The sequence below is a fragment of the Xenia sp. Carnegie-2017 genome, unplaced genomic scaffold (genome assembly GCF_021976095.1).
Source record: "Xenia sp. Carnegie-2017 unplaced genomic scaffold, XeniaSp_v1 HiC_scaffold_13, whole genome shotgun sequence".
Taxonomy (NCBI): Eukaryota; Metazoa; Cnidaria; class Anthozoa; order Malacalcyonacea; family Xeniidae; genus Xenia; species Xenia sp. Carnegie-2017.
In genome coordinates this window covers 2,089,147-2,107,249 of record NW_025813436.1, presented here as the reverse complement: position 1 = coordinate 2,107,249, position 18,103 = coordinate 2,089,147, and the positions used below count along the sequence as shown (strand labels likewise).

Genomic DNA, 18,103 nt, shown 5'->3' with positions numbered 1-18,103 from the left:
TAGCCAACAGACTACGTTCGTGACTAATCATAAGTTAGCAATTAATTTTGATTGCTGTTGCTCCAAGTGCACATGCAATAGATCCTATATTATTTTTCAAACAAGAAGACTTTTTAAATTTAAAGTCTTCAACAAACTATTGCAAACCTTGCGGACGAGCAATTCATATACATATATTTTTATACCTACTCATGATATTGAAGAAATATTTAATTTGTGCTGCAACAAACACTGCAAACAAGTTATACAAACACTGCAAACTAGTTTATTAACATTGCATTGAGGCAATCACTATCTAAGAATTTTTTTAGCTTGTTTGTACACGTCTTATATGGAGTAGTGGCATTGTTATATGGCATTGTTAAATTATTGGTAAATCTCGATAACTCACAGTTGTTCATACGGCAAACTCAGACCAGCTAATGTAAATATTTCCAGGGGTGACGCAAGGAATTTCCTGAAGGAGGGGCCAAGGTCCTCGATGGGAGTGAGAGAAAATCATTTTTTCACACAAAATTTTCAAAAATTATCATCAATCCTCGCTTTAACTAAATCGTTGATAGTTATAGTTTGTTTAGAAATAATAATTTACATCTACATGAAAAATCAACACAATGTATTCCCCTAGTTTTGAGAGCCACAACTAATATGCTACAATGGGGGATGGATTGTTTTTTCATATATTCGGTTGTGCCCAATTGACTTAATTAAAAAAAATTTTTAAAAAAGTCAGTCTGACACAACTAAATATATGAATATCCCCAACAATAACTGTTGTACTAACAGCCCTGCAAGTCGTGCATGGAATCCTGGGATATACATGTAGTTGGCTATAAAAAGCTATATATTAAGTAAAAAGAATGCCCTGGGTTTTCTAGTAATGTTGGATAGTAATAATCAAGGATTAATTATCTCCGTCAAAGCTTTATAAACATATTGAACATCTTCTTTAACCTATACAAAGCTGTATTCAAAGTAAGACGGGGATGCTTTAGTTATTAGATATACTATTATGTTTGTCTTGTTTAACTTAAATCTTATGTTTTAACGCTTTATCCCAATGTTAACCTGTTAAACTTTTTGCTGGTGAGCAGTTCTTTTAGACTGCATGTATATAATGAGTCAGTGATGTACTACGAAATAATTTATAAACATAAGAGGCAATATAAATATTGCACGAGTAAGATATAACGGTGAATCATTCGATTTGATGGTTTCATGTTCAGAGATCAATTCTGCACTTGGGAAACCTAGCGTTGAACTTGTTCACTACGGTAACCAAATCAAGTTGCTCCCTCGATCACAATGAATTCCTAACATCATTAGCTGTCCAGACGCTTGATGATGATTAAATAGCCGTAATACATGTAACACTGTCAGAATCTGATAGTCATTGCTGATTTGAAACTCAAACAGCAGAGTTTTTTCGCTTTTACAGAAAATTTCCTTTCAAAGTTCAAAAGTCGAGTTGCAAAAAGCCAGACATAAAACTAATAGCGGACAAGCGTCGTGCCGATCGCATATCCAATCAAATCTCATGTAGCATCTGCATATCTGTTGTCTAATGAAAATTCAAAAATAAGTATTTCAGAGTAACTTTATTATTTTATAAATTCGATGTCGGATAGCTGGCGTGTATGAAGATTATTGCCGATGGTGAGAGGACTCAAATTACTTTAAACGAACGGCAATAATCAACATTGGAAATTGCATTTTTTCGTTATTCATTCACCGACAAATAGTCAAAATTTTCTGCGACAGAGGGTGCTAGGATTCCTCAACAGAGGGCTCACGCATGTTTGAGCTATTATTATGAGTAAATTTGTCACAGAAGCAAATTTACGACACCAAGGCCAAATAAAGAAACACAGGCGAATTTAGAACTATGTCTGCCTTACGGGTACCCAGAGAAATTAGTGCTACTGGTATCAGACATTGAATATTGCGTGGGATAATTAGCATATATATTTGTTTGTTCAGCAAATTTTAACGATAGCATTGCGGCGCCACGCTATTTTTGATATGTATATTTCTAGTAGCTGTGTTTAGCAACATTGGAATTCTTTAAGCATGCTATTCCTTCAAAGTTACGCCAAAATCATAAAATTGATTTTTAAAATATATGTGCGCTGTTTTGATCTCGTTTTGATTCATTCTATTCAATTATTGAAAAACATAAAAAATATTCTCTTTGTATATATATATATACCCTTCTGCCATCGTCATCATCTTTTAAACAAAAATCCTTTATTAATTTAAATACCGTACTTATATTATGAGCTGTTTACGTATATATATTACGAAAAAAACACATATTTTAGATGCTTTGCTTGCGTATATTATAAAATCTAGTTCCTGTTAATAGAATTCTGATACGCTTGGTTAATGTCAATTATTCACCCACACACTTCAGAAAGGAGATTTAAAAGCACATAAAATAACATAACTATCATAACACAGGAGCAGATCAAAAGTTCATAATTAAGCGTTAGATCTTTACAGTTAAAATTTCCCAAAAACACTTCAATTGGTAAGTCATTATTTTTGAAAATTAATAATTCACTTTTAGAATTAATTTTTAAGGTATACTTCATTCACAAGATGCATATGTATAATTGACGTTTAGTTATCTTTCGTTTATTGAGTGAATTTTAAAAAATACACTTATATTGCATGATTTTTTTGTCTTTTCTTGTGAAGCTGCTTCAGATATTTATTTCAATGTTAAGTTAAAGTACGATATTTTAGCTGTTACAAAGATTCTTAATGATTTATAACAACTCGTAGTCTTCGTAACAAAATGCTTGACTGCTTCTATATTTTCACTCAATAGCATTAGGCTCTGATGTTTTTATTCAATTCTAACAAAATTTGCTTTTGTATTTTTAGTTATAACAGCACAAGAGGATCAGATACCATTTTTCAGGTAAAGTTTACAACTATACTTGAAACGGCTTCTATTTTAATTCATCATTAAAAGATTTATGAATTGAAACATTGTTAATTCTTGAACAAAGAACATCACGTCTAATATTGATCGTACTCGAAATTTTTTATGTGGTTTGTAGAATGCGGCTGGAACCATTCACAAAAGGGATTTTTATTGCTATTTTCTTAAACTTATGTGGTAAGCGGTTCTTTTATATTTTATTTTCAAGACGCTGTAAGAAATTTTATGTGTCCAGATAGCGAGTTTTTCATAGACATGGAAATTTGGCGAGTCTAAAGCCCGGCGCACACGAGAGGTATGTGCTTAGCAAAATCTCATTCGTGTCAAGTGGCGCGAGCAAGTTGCTCTCGTGTGCCCGTACTGTTTCCGACGACTTTTGCCTTTCCAGGCAGAACTGGCAAATATCAAACATGTTTGATATTTTTTGCCACGCGTGGCGAAATGCTTTGTCGATTTGTCCGTGTGCGGCGTCTTGAAGCAAATTGCTTTTGTAATTTCATCACAGCGCATGCTCAATAAATCTCATATCAAACCAAAATGGCGGCTTCCTCAAATGAGTTAAATTCTGTTTCATTTTCTGATTCCGAAGAACAAGACGAAATAGCACTTTTATGCCTGTTGCTAATTCGCCGTAGACGCAGGCGTTTACCAGCTTCTTGTAGTAAAACATGGACGAAGCGGTGGATTATGAGACGAGAAGCGCAAGGCGCATTTATTAACCTCATAGTCCACCGCTTCGTCCATGTTTTACGACAAGAACCAAGAAGTTGATATTAGATTTATTGAGCATGCGCTGTGATGAAACACAAAGCAATTTGCTCAAGACGCCGCACACGGACAAATCGACAAAGCATTTCGCCACGCGGCAAAAATATCAAACATGTAGATATTGCCAGTTCTGCCTAAAAAAGTCGTCAAAACTACGCCACGAGCAACTTGCTCGCGCCACTTGACACGAATGACATTTTGCTAAGCACATAGCTCTCGTGTGCGCCGGGCTTAAGGAGAACAAAAGTTTATGTCACAAACTTTAATACTTTTTCTTTACTTTAGTAAATTCAAATAATAAACTAAAGTTACTTTAAATAATTATTTCTGTAGAGGTAATTTCCTTATTCAATCAAGTAAAATATTTTGGTAATGCAAATAATTGTCTTTGTGAGACACGACATAAACAGACCTTTCATTTTTCCGTTGCAACTATAAAAACGAATTGAATCAGGAACAACTTATGTATTGATGTCATCATTGCATTGAAAAAATAAAAAAAGTTGGCATTTATAATAACTACAATCAATATCTAAAATAAATATTGCTTTATAAAAAAATAATACAATGTTATAAAATTAAATGTTTGTAGTGCATCTTTCTACTGTTTATCCATGTCCTACATATTTTCAATTTTGATATCAATCGTGAATTAATTGCAAGTGAATCTGCAAAATTGGCATAAGGAATTAGATCTGAAACAGCAAAAGTTTTTCAGTCTGTTTTTTTTAGTAAGGTCAAAAGGCGCAAAGCCTTTTTTAGAAATTAGCTTGCAAGCGAGTCTCGTTGCTTCTTTAAGTTTAATTTTTTTTAATTTTATTCACACTCCACATATTGGCTATTAAAAATTGCGAAATGAATATATTTTTGAGTAACGCAATTTATTTTATGCAAAAGCTTACCAAGATGGAATGTAACGGTCCAAGTTGTTTTCGACGTTGCATAGAGCTATAAATAATACGCCTAATATAATTTTCGCTGGAACAGATCTCCATATATATATATACATTTGTTTTTTTTCTTTCTGGAAGTAAAGCCACCAGATAAAAAAATTTTTTCTTTTCAGGATCAAAACGACGTTTTAAAAGTAAACGAATGTCAATTATCTAAATTAAAAATTAAGTAGCAGTTCGTTCTCTAGTCTGAAAAGCTTTATGAATAAATGTCTAGTGCATGTCTAAAAGTGCGTTTACACATGAGATGCAACAACGCTCTCGTATTTTGATACTTTCGTTTCCCAAACTGACAGAAAACATTATTAAAATTATCTTTAAATAATCATAATATGCTTGTTTCATTAGCCATAACACCTTACTTAACATCGGGAAAAAACTCTTTAACTTGCCACAGATTTTCATACGATTTTTGAGTCGCAAATTTCTGAAGCTATTACATGCGATTTTCCAAATATAGCAAGAACGACTTATATGGCGTCAGTGTCCGCGCGACAAATTGTTGTGTGTAAACGTATCTTAACTCTTATTAGATATTTACTTTTGATTCAGCTTTTTCAGCACCCATTATTCTCTGATCAGTATCAGGTTGTTAGTTATAATCTTATGGTTAATGAGTTCATTTCCTTGTTGTGTTTGTCTGTGAATGAATTTGTCTTAATGACAAAAAACTTTGCAGTCATCTACTTGCATTGTATATTGAACTGGTCCAGTCTGTGTCTGACACCTGGCTCCTCTTCTGTAGTTTACAATTTGCTTTTGGAGTACTGGATTACGGGGTCGTAACGCAGATACACTGCATGTTAAGCTTGAAATTCTTTCTGTTTTCTCTGGGGTTTTTTCTACACTCTTTCATTCGTATCTGGATGTAACAAGTCTAAACGAGACTGTGGTTTTCTGCTTATTAATATTTCTGCTGTCGAAATTCATCGGTGGCAAAAGTGAAGCGTTGTTTCTCAATCTCCGCTCTCGACAACGCCTTGTTTGTTGGAAGCAGCTTAAGAAACTTTGAATAAACATCTACAATAAATAGGAAAATTTTCCCCGAACATGGACCAACTTATGCAATGTGAATACTTGTGTAAGGTCTGCTGGGCCATATCCACAAGAGGAGTTTTTTTGTTTATGTAACAGTTGTTATATATACATACTTTACTTTTCGATACTTTATCCATTTGTGGCCACCACACATACATAGATTATTGCTAAACGTTTTCTGTTGCACATTCTATTGTGAGTTTTATGCCATTCTCCTATTTCCGGACTTCTCTTTTGACGTGGAATCATTATTTTATCTTCCCAATAAGGTACAATAACCTTGTACGCTTCCTGTCTTCCTTTAAAGTATAGTTGCTAAAGTATAGATGATAGCATTATCATCTATACACAGATAAGGCCTCCCATGCTTGACAAATTTAAGACTTTTGCAAGAATAATTTCCTTTTTAAAACAAAGAAAAAGCAAAACAAAGAAAGTCTTTGCTAAAGTATTTACCTATAGGATTCTGGAGTGGAGTCAGATATCGTAAAATTCCGTTCGCTGCTAGATTTCCACTAGCTCCTTTGCCATCATTTGCAATCATGACTTTAAAAATTTTTTAACGAGATGCAAATAGAAATATTTAATTTCCTAATTTAGTCCTCCTAATTCATTATGTTGATGCTTACGACTCTCTTTTCTTATTTTTTTATTTTTTTATATGTTTGTAGCTAAGTAGACAATAAATTTTCATTAAAGCATTTATAAACATTGTGTACTTCACAGCAGTGCAATTAAGTTATTCATAATATAAACTTGCACTGCTAGCTTTAAAAATTTTTGTATTTTAGGTGTTACTGTCATTTCATCAACGATTTATCCAACTCCGACGATTTCCTACGGTGAGGACTGCTCACATATTTTGGAATTCTCATTAGTTATAGCTACTTTCTTTACATCTCCAAAACACACAGGACTTACGATATTGAAGTAATTTAAATGCAAATGAATAAATATATAAAATGGGCAAATTAACGACTGACAATTTTTCAAATTTTTTTTCTGAATTTATAGGGTACTCGTCAACAATTGCAGTGAATTCTTCTACACCTTCGAGCTTTTATCGTGAGTTATTACTCTTTTATTTTTATTCTGAATTTTTTAATGATTTTATACAAACAATTTATTAGGTAATGAACTTTGGATCTGATATTCACATAATTATGTAGGATGCAATATAAGAATATTTGAGTATTTGAATATTTGCATGAAGTTATAAATTTGCTTTTGCTGGTCTTTAAAGTATTTTTTATGTATAGCTCACTCAAAAATAATTTTTTCATAGAAAAATGTAATAATTATTATTTTTAATAAACATTTAATCTTTAAAAACAGTTTCTTAGAAATAAATTTCTCTTAAGAGAGGGGCATCAACATCTGTTCTAATTCAACAATCAACTCAACGACAGGATCTATCGTATCTCCAAACTATCCGAATGGCTTTGGAAGCAGGACCTGTATCTTAACAATCAGGCAACCCTTAAACTTCGCAGTGAAGTTCAATGTTTCGTATATAAATTTAAAACATATAAAAAATGGTAAGTATGTTTGACTATTGTTCACTGATGAAGTATGAATAAACTACTGATTAAATAAATCTGTTAAAAAATTGACCAAAAGTTTACAAAGTAGCCAAAAACTCATTCACTTTTTATATTAATTTTTGCATTACTACATTGTCAGACTTTACTGGAAATTCATTACTACCATTTATGTTTGGTCCTTTTGGCATCAAAATAAGCAAAATTAAACTTTCATTGATATAACAAGATAAATGAATTTAACAGGTAACCAAATAATATGTTTGGATTCCATTACTATATCTGGTGGAACATCAAAACAATTCTGTGGCAACGAGACCTCTTTAACATTTACACCATATACCAATGTTGTAACATTGACATTCAGATCAAGTGGAACGGCACCTATGGAAGGATTTAATCTTACATTTGCAAGTTTCTATCGTAAGTATGTAACGGTGCTTTATATACAAATGCACACCATACAAAAACAAAAGTAATGATACAAATTTGTTTGCAAAAACAAATGTAGAGTTTTACCATAAAGCTGTTAAAGACAAATAAGAATACAAAATTAGTTAGTGTAACTCAAATGTGTTACAGCCCCAAGCAAATGCAGCTACATGATCTATCTTAACTTAAAAGAATCATTTTTTTAATCTAAGGCTTTTCACGTTGTTCCAGTTTAATTGTAACACAAATGAAACGAAATATCTCTTGACTCCAAGCCTCTGTAGCTCTGTTGACAAAAAACCCTGCAATTTTTTTTATCTATGCATAATTTATATTCAGCAATATTTTCGATTATTTATTATGAATTATTTGGGAAAGTAAATACTTCACTCGTTACAATCGCTTTTTCATTTATCTACTGTTTACCTTTGTCTAAATCAATCAAATGTAAATTTTTGACGAGACTTTCCATAAATAATTGGATAATTATTAAAAAATATAATTTCATAAGCTCTCTAAAAACAATAAACTTGAGTTTTCTATGACAAAATTGCTTTTATCTTTGACATAATTGACAATGACAGTGTCAAAAATCTTATGTGGGTTGATTTTGTTACTACTTGCAACTACAAAGAAAAATTGACAATCTGGAAATTTAAATAAAAACTAAAAGAACTAAAGAAATAAAAACCTTATTGAAGAATCTTTCTATCATTTCTTTTTTGCAAAAAATGGGCCATAGTAATATTTGCAAAATTTGGTCGATAATTTGTTAAAGAATATTGTCATTCGTATTTCATATTCGAAAAAATATTTTTAAAATTAACTGTTTTGAAAAATTGCTTCGTGCCCACTTCGCTATATACTTACATACACCACCTTTTCATTTTTATAAAACCATTATTTGTCCTAAATTATCTAGGAACGGATTTACCTTCTGCAACAAGTGTTTGCTCGAATAAAATGATATACACTTCTGCTGGTCGAATTTACTCACCTGGATTTCCTAATGCCTACAGTAACAATCTAAGATGTAGTGTTACAATTGTTGTTCCTTTTGATAAAGCACTGGAATTCGTCATCAATTATTATGATATTGAATGTAAGTTAAATTTCTATGCATTATCTCCATGTAAAATTGTATCTACCAAATAATTAAAAAAATGTCATCGATAGCTATACATAGGTTTTTGTTTATGTTACGTTAAAACGTTAGAATCCTGAAAACTTTTTGCACAATAACTTTCGGACATCAGTTTACATAAGATTGCACAAACAATGTTGTAGATGCGACGAAAATTTTGTCATCTTGTAAACTTTTTCTAAAATAATTGTTGATTCTTTTATATGAAGAATAAAATAACAAATCTTGTTCTTTAATTCAAGTTTAACACAGTGCCCACACATCATTTGAATTATTATCCCTAAATCAGGAAACGGTGTACAAAAACACAAAGAAATTTTTCAGTTACCATTCAAATACAGCATAATCGACTTTCCGTTTCTTTGTTGATAGACAAATATGTCCTGATCGATTAAAAAGGTTTAAATTAAGAGACTCTACTTGCGTACTTTGACTTTGATAATTTTCATTAATGATATGAGATAGAGACAAAAATAACTCTAGTAACTTCAAAGAATATCAAAAAATATGCGTATAAAAGATGTAATAGAATGAAAATAAAAACAAACAAAAAATCCTCATCAGTTATATTTTAACTTATATTTTGAATTTAAAAACTTCAATGCATTTAATTAGTACATCCCACATGTGTATGGGATAAATTGTCATTGTCAAATGGTGCCACATCAAAGGTCATTTGCGGTCACTCGCCAATCAACGGTCGGCCACAGAAATTTAACGATGGGAATGTTGTCATAAGTTTTACGTCTGACGTCATTATTACTCGTCCTGGATTTTTGCTGACTTTTCGTAGTATTCCTTTAATACGTAAGTGGATAACTCTTGTTATATAATTTTAATGTTGAATTAGTAAGAAAAATTTACAATGTAGTGCATTATACTCGTGCCAAATAATACCTCCATTTCGTTCGAAAATTTGTCACAATTCAATATTTTTTCTAGGATCGTCTATTAACTGCATTTTTGATGATGGTTTTTGCAACCAGACAAAGACAGATAATTGGGTAAGAACTAATGGGGCATCAGGAATTAATCGTCCCACCTTCGATCATACAGCTGGCACTTCAACAGGTATGTAGAGTTAAGTCTTATCTAGAGTTTGAATATTTAGTTTTCCCTTTGCCAATAAAAACTTATAGAGACCACAAAGAACATGACATGTAAAAAAGTCCTGGAACTGTTAAGAAAAAAATTCATTTCTATCATAGCCTTGAATAGACTCTTTTTTATTGCGAACTGTTTTATCGCATTCGTTTAATTTTATACGCTTACATATAAATTTGCAACAAAATTTATATTAATTGAAAGTTCGCAATGTTTAGTCATACATAGCATTGTTTCAGTTTTTTATAAGCAGTAAGTAAAATAAAAAGTAAGGTTCTGCCAAAAATTTGCAAAAAAGTGGTAAATTAATATTTAGCTTTTAGCTTTAGAAAGAATTAATATTTAGCTTTAGAAAGAATTAAAGTTTTTCTATTTAAATACGATTTCCCGTAACAAGGATTTTGCAATTGTGGACAAGTGTAAGCATGAAATCTGATAAGTGCCAATTTTATAATGTAGAATGACCAAGGACTTGTATCACGCTTCATCTAAAAACTCTTGTAATAAAATCTTGAAATAGCGGTGATAGTTATTTTGTGGAAATTATAAAGATTTTAACTTTCTTTTATAATTGTGCTCTGAGAACTTAAATTCTATCGCATTCTAATATATACAATGTTAATGTTAGTTTGTTAATACGCTCTTGGTAGGATGTTTAGGTTCACTCATTAAAGTCATGTATTTTATAATCTAAACTATGACACATACTATAATGTTATTGCACGTAAGCACTGCAGAGCATAAGAGACTGAAGGCCTCATTCCACCCCCCCCCCCAAAAAAAAATTCTTTTGTTTGATATGTTATTGCAAGTTTGTAAGCTATAACCAACACTACTAGATTTTTATGAAGAAATAATAACAATAAAAGAAACTTCAGTACACTTATTGAGCAGGATCTATTTATATAATTTTAAAACTAAAATTAATGACTAACTCTATCATTCTGATTAGAATACCTTAACAACTTTTGTGTTAAGGTAAGGACAAATTACTTTTTAACAAAACTTTATCAATAGCGGCTCATCCAGTAGGCTAAATACTTAAGCGTAAAAGCACATGATTTTATGAGGTCAGTTCTTTCTTGACGTATAATTAGCCACTGGCCGGAGGCCAGGCGACTATCGGTTTTGACAAGCATTTTTGTTCGATGTCGGATCTTTGCTGATGTCCACAAATTAAACACTTTATGTAAACTGAACAAAGAATCCATAACAATGGCGATGGGAAATATATGTAAAACGGATAATTTGTTTAACTTGTACAAAGAAAAAAGAAATCATGCCCAAAAGCTAAACGTTATTATATCTACAATACCTGCACAAAATGCATGTCAAATTAAAGGCAATAAAGACATAGAGATCGATATTAATTACACTGCGTGAAATTGTTTTGCCCCTAATTGTTCTACGGATATCAATAGTTAGCCACGAGTGCCCTTTGTGGGGCTTTCCGGCTACCTGTACAGCTTGCATTTTCATTATGAAAATCTTTTTCTTTTTAAATCTGTATTTTAATTTGTCTAAATCTGACGTTATGTCCAAATGTTAATACGTATATGATACATTGATTTTTTTCCAAGCTACGGCCCGGCAAATAACGTTAAAAAAAAGCGTCTTTTCAGTGATAAGTTTTTGCCACTCCGCTGACTACATACATGTGATTTATTTAGAACATTTATGCTGCTAAAATATTAATAGTAGGAGAAACGACTAAGTATTAAGAAAATGCAATCTCAGTATTGATTACTATATACTGATTAATATGCTATACTCATGCATGTCATTGATTTTCAAAATTTTGTTTGAACTTTAAAATGAACTTTTCTCCATTGTTTAAACTACGAGTAGCAAACACAAGTTGCAAACGTCGTCAAGAGACGGAACATGGTCGAGAAATATAAGTATGACTTAAAGGCACAAAACTTTTCATAGCGTACAGAACCCGTAACTTGTTATTCGGCATTAAAATGTAATTTCGAACTATGGGTGTTTATATTTTGTATTAATTCAAAGAGCAGTTGTTAAAATTGTTTGTACTTTACGAATTTTCGGATGAAAGTAATAAAAATTTTTAACTTGGTGACCCAAGTCTCCAATCTAGGAAGCCCTTTTTTTGGTCCCCTCAATCTAACATTAGACAGCTCTAGCAAACATGACGCGACGTCGATGATAACGAGAAAATTGAGTGTCGTAGCGTGCTTGTATTTCCGGTTAAGTTTAGAACGGCGTTTATGTTTATTTGAGGACGTGAAAATGGGTGATTTGACGTTCTTCCCATGGTTTTATTGAATCACGTACATACTAAAAATTATGCAAGTTGCAAGAGAAATTGCTCTCACACGCAGTTAAACATGGCTTTATATTGGGTTTTAGCTTTTTAAAGGATTCATGTTTCCTAATGACAAATTCATAGGCGTTTATTCCCATTTATTTAAATTGCCTTTTTTATACGTGCTCTAAATTTCGTTGTGGGAATTTTTATATCATTAGGTAACTGATAATTTTGACATTCTTCAACGTTGTTTCACTTTTATTGTTAATTATTTAATTTCTCTACTTTTAAGGTTACTTTATTTTGCTACAAACAAACTATAACGAAAGAATTCAGTCTGGAAGCATCACTTTCAATTTGACTGCAAATGTAACAAAGTCATGCTTAAGTTTTTGGTATCAAAGCTCTGGCAATACGAGTGCTCCAAATACTATTGGCGTTTATTTGATCTCAAATGAAAGAGTCATGCTCATGTGGAATGATACGCTAAAGCATGATTTGTTCTGGAACAAAGCTCAGTCAACTGTTAATCTTACTCATGGAAATTATACAGTAAGTAGTGCAATAGAAAATTGATGAAATGCATAAGTCATAAAAAAATTCAAATTTCTTACGTACTGATAAAATTTTCCATTACCAAATTATTTGTTAGATCCTTAATCTTTAAAAGTTAACATATTGTAATCATTTAAATACGTAATGATCCCTTTAGATCATTATAGCTAATGCACATAAATCATTGTTAGCAGATGGCAAAAAATAGCTTTGCCAAAATAGAAAAAAAACTATACAAGCTATAAGTTTGTAAATACCTAATAATATTTATAAAAAAAGTTTTCGGTTTCATAGCTATAAACAAAAAACAAAAATGACTGATACTGCTTGTCATCAGGTGCCACAAAAGTGTTACTTGTTTGATTGCTATTTACTGTTTGTAATTCGAAAAATTTTTCGTGCGAGTAGATAGACGGATATTCAAATAGCTATATTTTTTGTTATACACTTGCATATTTCTTTTTCGGTAAAAAGAGTTTTAAAACGAAAGATTTCCATAATTTCGTAGAAGCATTATTGCTAATATGCATTTAATATAGACGACGAGTTTCATGAGAATAGACATGTTTCGACATCTCATGATGCCATCTTCAGTATAAATGAACAATTACATAAATACTACAAAGTTTATATAAAAGTATTATGATTTAGTGAAATAAATATATAAATATAGATAAATCATAACAATAATAAGGAAATTTAGATAAGTTAATGGGTAGCGTGTTACAAACAAATATTGTGTTGAATCTAAAAACTTGAACATTGAGGTCAGGGTCAGTTTTGGTATTGTGCAGTGCTTCTTTGATTTTAAGGGAGAATGTGGTGTCTGCAGCGTAAATGTTTTTAAAGCAAGAGGGTGAATAGTTGGTTTTACATGAGAGAGATTTAAGAAAGTGTCGGTAGATATGAGAGTTTTTTCTATTGTGTTATGTTCCTTGATTCTGGTGAATAAATGGCCCAACGTTTCGCCAATATATTAGGAATCACATTCCGTGCAAATGAGTTCATATACCACCATGTATTTAATGGAATCAGGGATTGGGTCTTTGAGTGAGAAAAGGTTTTTGATTTTGAATGATGTGAAAACTACTCGAATGTAAATATCTGTACAGAAGCGTTTCATAATGTTGGTAAGTGTGCGCTGTGTATGTCGTGGGTAATGTACCATGTATGGTAGCTTAAATTATAGAATTATTATTTTGGAATTTTTGTTTATGTCTCGTTGAAAGCCAATGTTTGTATTGTTAAGATTGTATGCTCTGTCGATAAGTATGCGTATAAGTGCGGTTTTGTATGAAAGTGACGTGAAATCAAAATAGTTCGTCAGAAGTCCTGTGTATGTTGGTTTGTTATATGTAAACTTAGTACAGTTGTCATAGGCTTTTGTTAGTAAAATGTCAAGAAGTAGCAGTTGATCTTGTTGTTAAGTTTCCAACGAAAATTGGAAATGTTTGCGTGCTGTATGTTAATGTAATTATAAAACTTTATGTCCTCGTCAGAAAATTTTCAATCAAATAAAAAATGCGTCTGTGCTGTTCTTACTAAAAACAGTTGTGTGAGGTCTGTCTTGTGCATATTTAACCTGGAGTTGTGAGTGAATATTGCGTCAGTTGCTAGGTTGATATTCTTCACCTCGTAGGAGATGAAGAATTTTTAAAAAGAAGTTTGATGAGTTGAAAGATGAGAGGTCGTCGAAGAAACTAAAAGAATCTTTTTTGTGTACTGGTCCTCTGGTATAATTGGTTTTAGTAGAGAACTATAATACTTAGCTAGATTATAATTGTATGCATTAATTGATGAAACTATGGGTCGTAGTAAAGGTAATTTTTCTGGTTTTCATTTTTTGTGTTGTTTTTTCTAAACATTAAAAGTCCCAATCCCTGATTCACTTAAATGCATGGTGGTATATAAATTCAATTGCACGGGATGTAATTCCCGATACACCGGCGAAACTTTGAGCCATTTATCCACCAGAATCAGGAAACATACCACAACAGACAAAAACTTTCATATTTACCGGCACCTTCTTAAATCTCATTCATGTAAAACCAACTATTCACCCACTTGCTTCAAAATAATCGACACTGCAGACACCTCGTTCTCCCTTAAGTTAAAAGAAGCACTCCATACTAACAATTAAAACTAATTAACCCTAACCTCGATGTTCAAGTTTTTTGATTTAACACAATATTTGGTTTGTAACATGCTTCCAATAATTTATGTCATTTCCTTATCATTGTTAAAATTTATCCATATTTATATATTTATGTCACTGTACATATCACTTTTATATAAACCTTGTATTATTTATGTAATTATTCATTTATACTGAAGATGGCATCATGCGATGTCGAAACATGTTTATTCTTAAAAACTCGTCGTCTTTATGCGCATTTTAGGGTGTTTTAATAAAATTTTCCTTGTTTTATAGATAGTCTTAAAAGTACTCGTCGAGTCATACCCAGGTTATGTTGCCTTAGATGATATTTCAGTTGTTCTTGGAGAATGTGTCAAACAAGGTAGTTTTTGAAGGTTTTGATTGTCTTAAGTTACTGTTGCCGTTGTGACTAAGTTCTTAAAAATGTACAGTAAAGACAGTTCTCTTGTCATTTCTGAACCAATAAGGCAATTTTATTTATAAGATTCCCGCCAACATTTGAAAATCACTACTTTTCAAATAAATCCCATTTTAAAATAACACTTATAACCAAAACATTTAAGTGAACAAACTCGACTTGTGACAGACTTTGTAGCATCAACACAATTAATAAACTATATAAGATGCGAGAGGTGATAAAGTACATGAGAAAGTATAACCACTTATTGACAAGTGCAATTCGCAGACTATTCTAGAAAGCAGTTGCTGCTTACAGAACTTGTAACACTAACTCTTACCTATGTCCAGTGGCAAGGCTTGCCCGATCTTCTAAACCTAAAATTCAGATTTTCTCAAAATTATTATTCATAGCTTTAGAGAAAACTATTCCATTAACTGTTTTTCTTTAAATTTTTGTAAATGTAGAACGTCTAGTTCAGTATAGATTTCTGTTCTGAGAACTCAAATTGACTTTGAAGATAACTACCACTAATGTTGTGGAAAAGTCAATCAACATCAACACTTACAGTCCTTCCTATAACTCTATACTAACCTACACAATGACGATCTACATTTAAAAACAAGCAACGATACTCTCGGGCTCAAGCTATTTGTACTTTAACTGTTTTTCCTTACAGAGATTGAGCACAAAAAGATTCTTGTTTTAAGTAAAAAACGGGCTTGCTTTGTTTTAAAGATAACTCCAAACCTTACCTCTAGCCATAAACCTTTAGATTGTCCCTAACTCTAATACATCTCCAACAATTTAGCAAAGCCATTTTGATAAGCATTGGAATAATATTATTTTATTTATTGTTATCTCCTAAAATTTAAATATTTTTCCTATTATCAATATGCTCTTAGTCTCTATACTTTAATATCTCTATCCTTGGGATATCAGTTTCTCTTTTAGTTATTCTAGATTTGAACTTTCCTGGATAAGTGACTCATGAACAGTGCCAATTTACTTTGAACAGATGTTTATGCTTTAGATAAGATTTGAGAGACGAAAAGTTTTGCGAAATTGCTTGGAAGACATATTAGCACTTATTCCATAAAGAAGACTATGACATAAATCATTCACAATTTTATTTTTTCCTTTTTCAACTTCTTAGTCAATTTTCAAATAAACTGTTGATACCGACACTATTATAAATGTAGGCTATGATGCCGGCTAGAAGAAAGTTTACATTAATAAAATTTTACCTCTCAAGTAATTCGATTTCAATGTTTTAATTACTTCTGATAAAAAAAACTTTCCAAATACCACTTTATTTATGACTAATTTACTGTAACGAACCACTTTTTTTAACAAATTTTTAGAAAAATCACGTCATGTAGCAGCTAACAGAAATGTAACATAAAAACAAAATGTTTTACCTTTCAAACCCGATGAACTACTGACTTTTGACCTTAAAATGCTCATTGTTAGCTTTGATTGTTGCTGAAACACCTATTTTAAATACTCATCAGTAATTTTTGGCTTTAAATGGAGGAAGATTTATCTTAATTTGTCGATTAATTAAAGCTTTGTCTTGTAAAATAGGATATTAATATCATTAGGTGTAAAATGCAGTTAATATTGATATACATCCACGTGCAAAACAATGAGCTAGTTTTCTCTAAAGATAAACAGTTAGTTATTTTGAAAAATACTATGTATCAATTTTTTGTCAAAGTCTAAAATATTTACTTGGATGTAAAACAACTGACGGCATGACGTCCTTAAAATTGCACTGACCCATTTTTCTTCAACTCACTTGATATTTAACATTATAATTGAAGAAAAGTAAACCAAATCAATAAAATGACAGAGCATCCTAGTTTTTGTATTACCGACTAAGTTTTATTACAAATTTATTGACAGAGTAAAATGTTTGTTGACTAACTATAATAGAAATCTGATGAAAATTTGACAGGTATTTCTTCTCAAATGAGCTCCTGTGGCAAGCGCAAGGTACTCCCTGGATCTCAGTCTCCACAGTCTCTCATTGTAGGAGGAACAGAAGCTACACCAAACTCTTGGCCATGGATAGTTAGTTTGACTCGAAGAGGCTCTATTCATTGTGCAGGATCAATTATTAACAAATATTGGATTTTGACAGCAGCTCATTGTCTTGTACAGTCAACAATACCTGCAACTTTTTTCACAGGAATTACAATAAATGTTGCAGATCATAGAACAGATACAACCAGTGTTTATGAATACTCTTTGACGTCAGTGGCCATGTATATTCATCCTAAATATTATGTAAACGGACCTGTATATTTTGCGGACTATGACGTTGCTTTGATGAAACTCCCGACACCTTTGAACTTTACCGAACGTGTGCAGCCTGTCTGTCTTCCAAGTCAAGATGATATTTTTAACGGAAATGATACATGTTTTGTGATTGGCTGGGGACGTACTGCATCTGGCTTCACTTCTCCATATTTACAACAGGTGAAACTTGATGTTATTAGTCTTCAAGAATGCAATAGTTTTAGCTTTTTTAACGGGAGAGTCTCACCAAGATCAGTCTGTGGTGGTCGTAGATCAGGTGGAGTCAGTGCTTGTAATGGTGATAGTGGTGGTCCCTATCAATGTAAACGCAATAATACTTGGATACAATTAGGGATAGTCTCTTGGGGACGCTCTTGTGTGCAAGCTAGATATTACAGCGTGTTTATGGATGTCAGAAAATTCTTGCAGCCATTTATTGAAACAATTCAAAGAGGTAAAAACAAACTTTATTTTTTTCATTAATTTT

The 18,103-nt window shown here is 31.8% G+C and overlaps 1 protein-coding gene across 1 annotated transcript in view; it reads left to right on the top strand.

The window, feature by feature from the left end:
• Positions 1–2,459: 2,459 nt before the first annotated feature.
• LOC124448197 (MAM and LDL-receptor class A domain-containing protein 2-like) overlaps positions 2,460–18,103 on the top strand; it is a 43,492-nt gene continuing 27,848 nt past the window's right edge. Inside the window, exons 1-13 of the mRNA XM_046999210.1 lie at positions 2,460–2,530; positions 2,890–2,926; positions 3,069–3,127; positions 6,501–6,551; positions 6,724–6,774; positions 7,071–7,247; positions 7,497–7,673; positions 8,605–8,784; positions 9,442–9,633; positions 9,769–9,897; positions 12,495–12,754; positions 15,189–15,276; positions 17,273–18,070. Of these exons, the coding sequence (XP_046855166.1) occupies positions 3,070–3,127; positions 6,501–6,551; positions 6,724–6,774; positions 7,071–7,247; positions 7,497–7,673; positions 8,605–8,784; positions 9,442–9,633; positions 9,769–9,897; positions 12,495–12,754; positions 15,189–15,276; positions 17,273–18,070 (2,161 nt within the window). The 5' untranslated portion in view covers positions 2,460–2,530; positions 2,890–2,926; position 3,069. The remainder of the gene's footprint in view (positions 2,531–2,889; positions 2,927–3,068; positions 3,128–6,500; positions 6,552–6,723; positions 6,775–7,070; positions 7,248–7,496; positions 7,674–8,604; positions 8,785–9,441; positions 9,634–9,768; positions 9,898–12,494; positions 12,755–15,188; positions 15,277–17,272; positions 18,071–18,103) is intronic.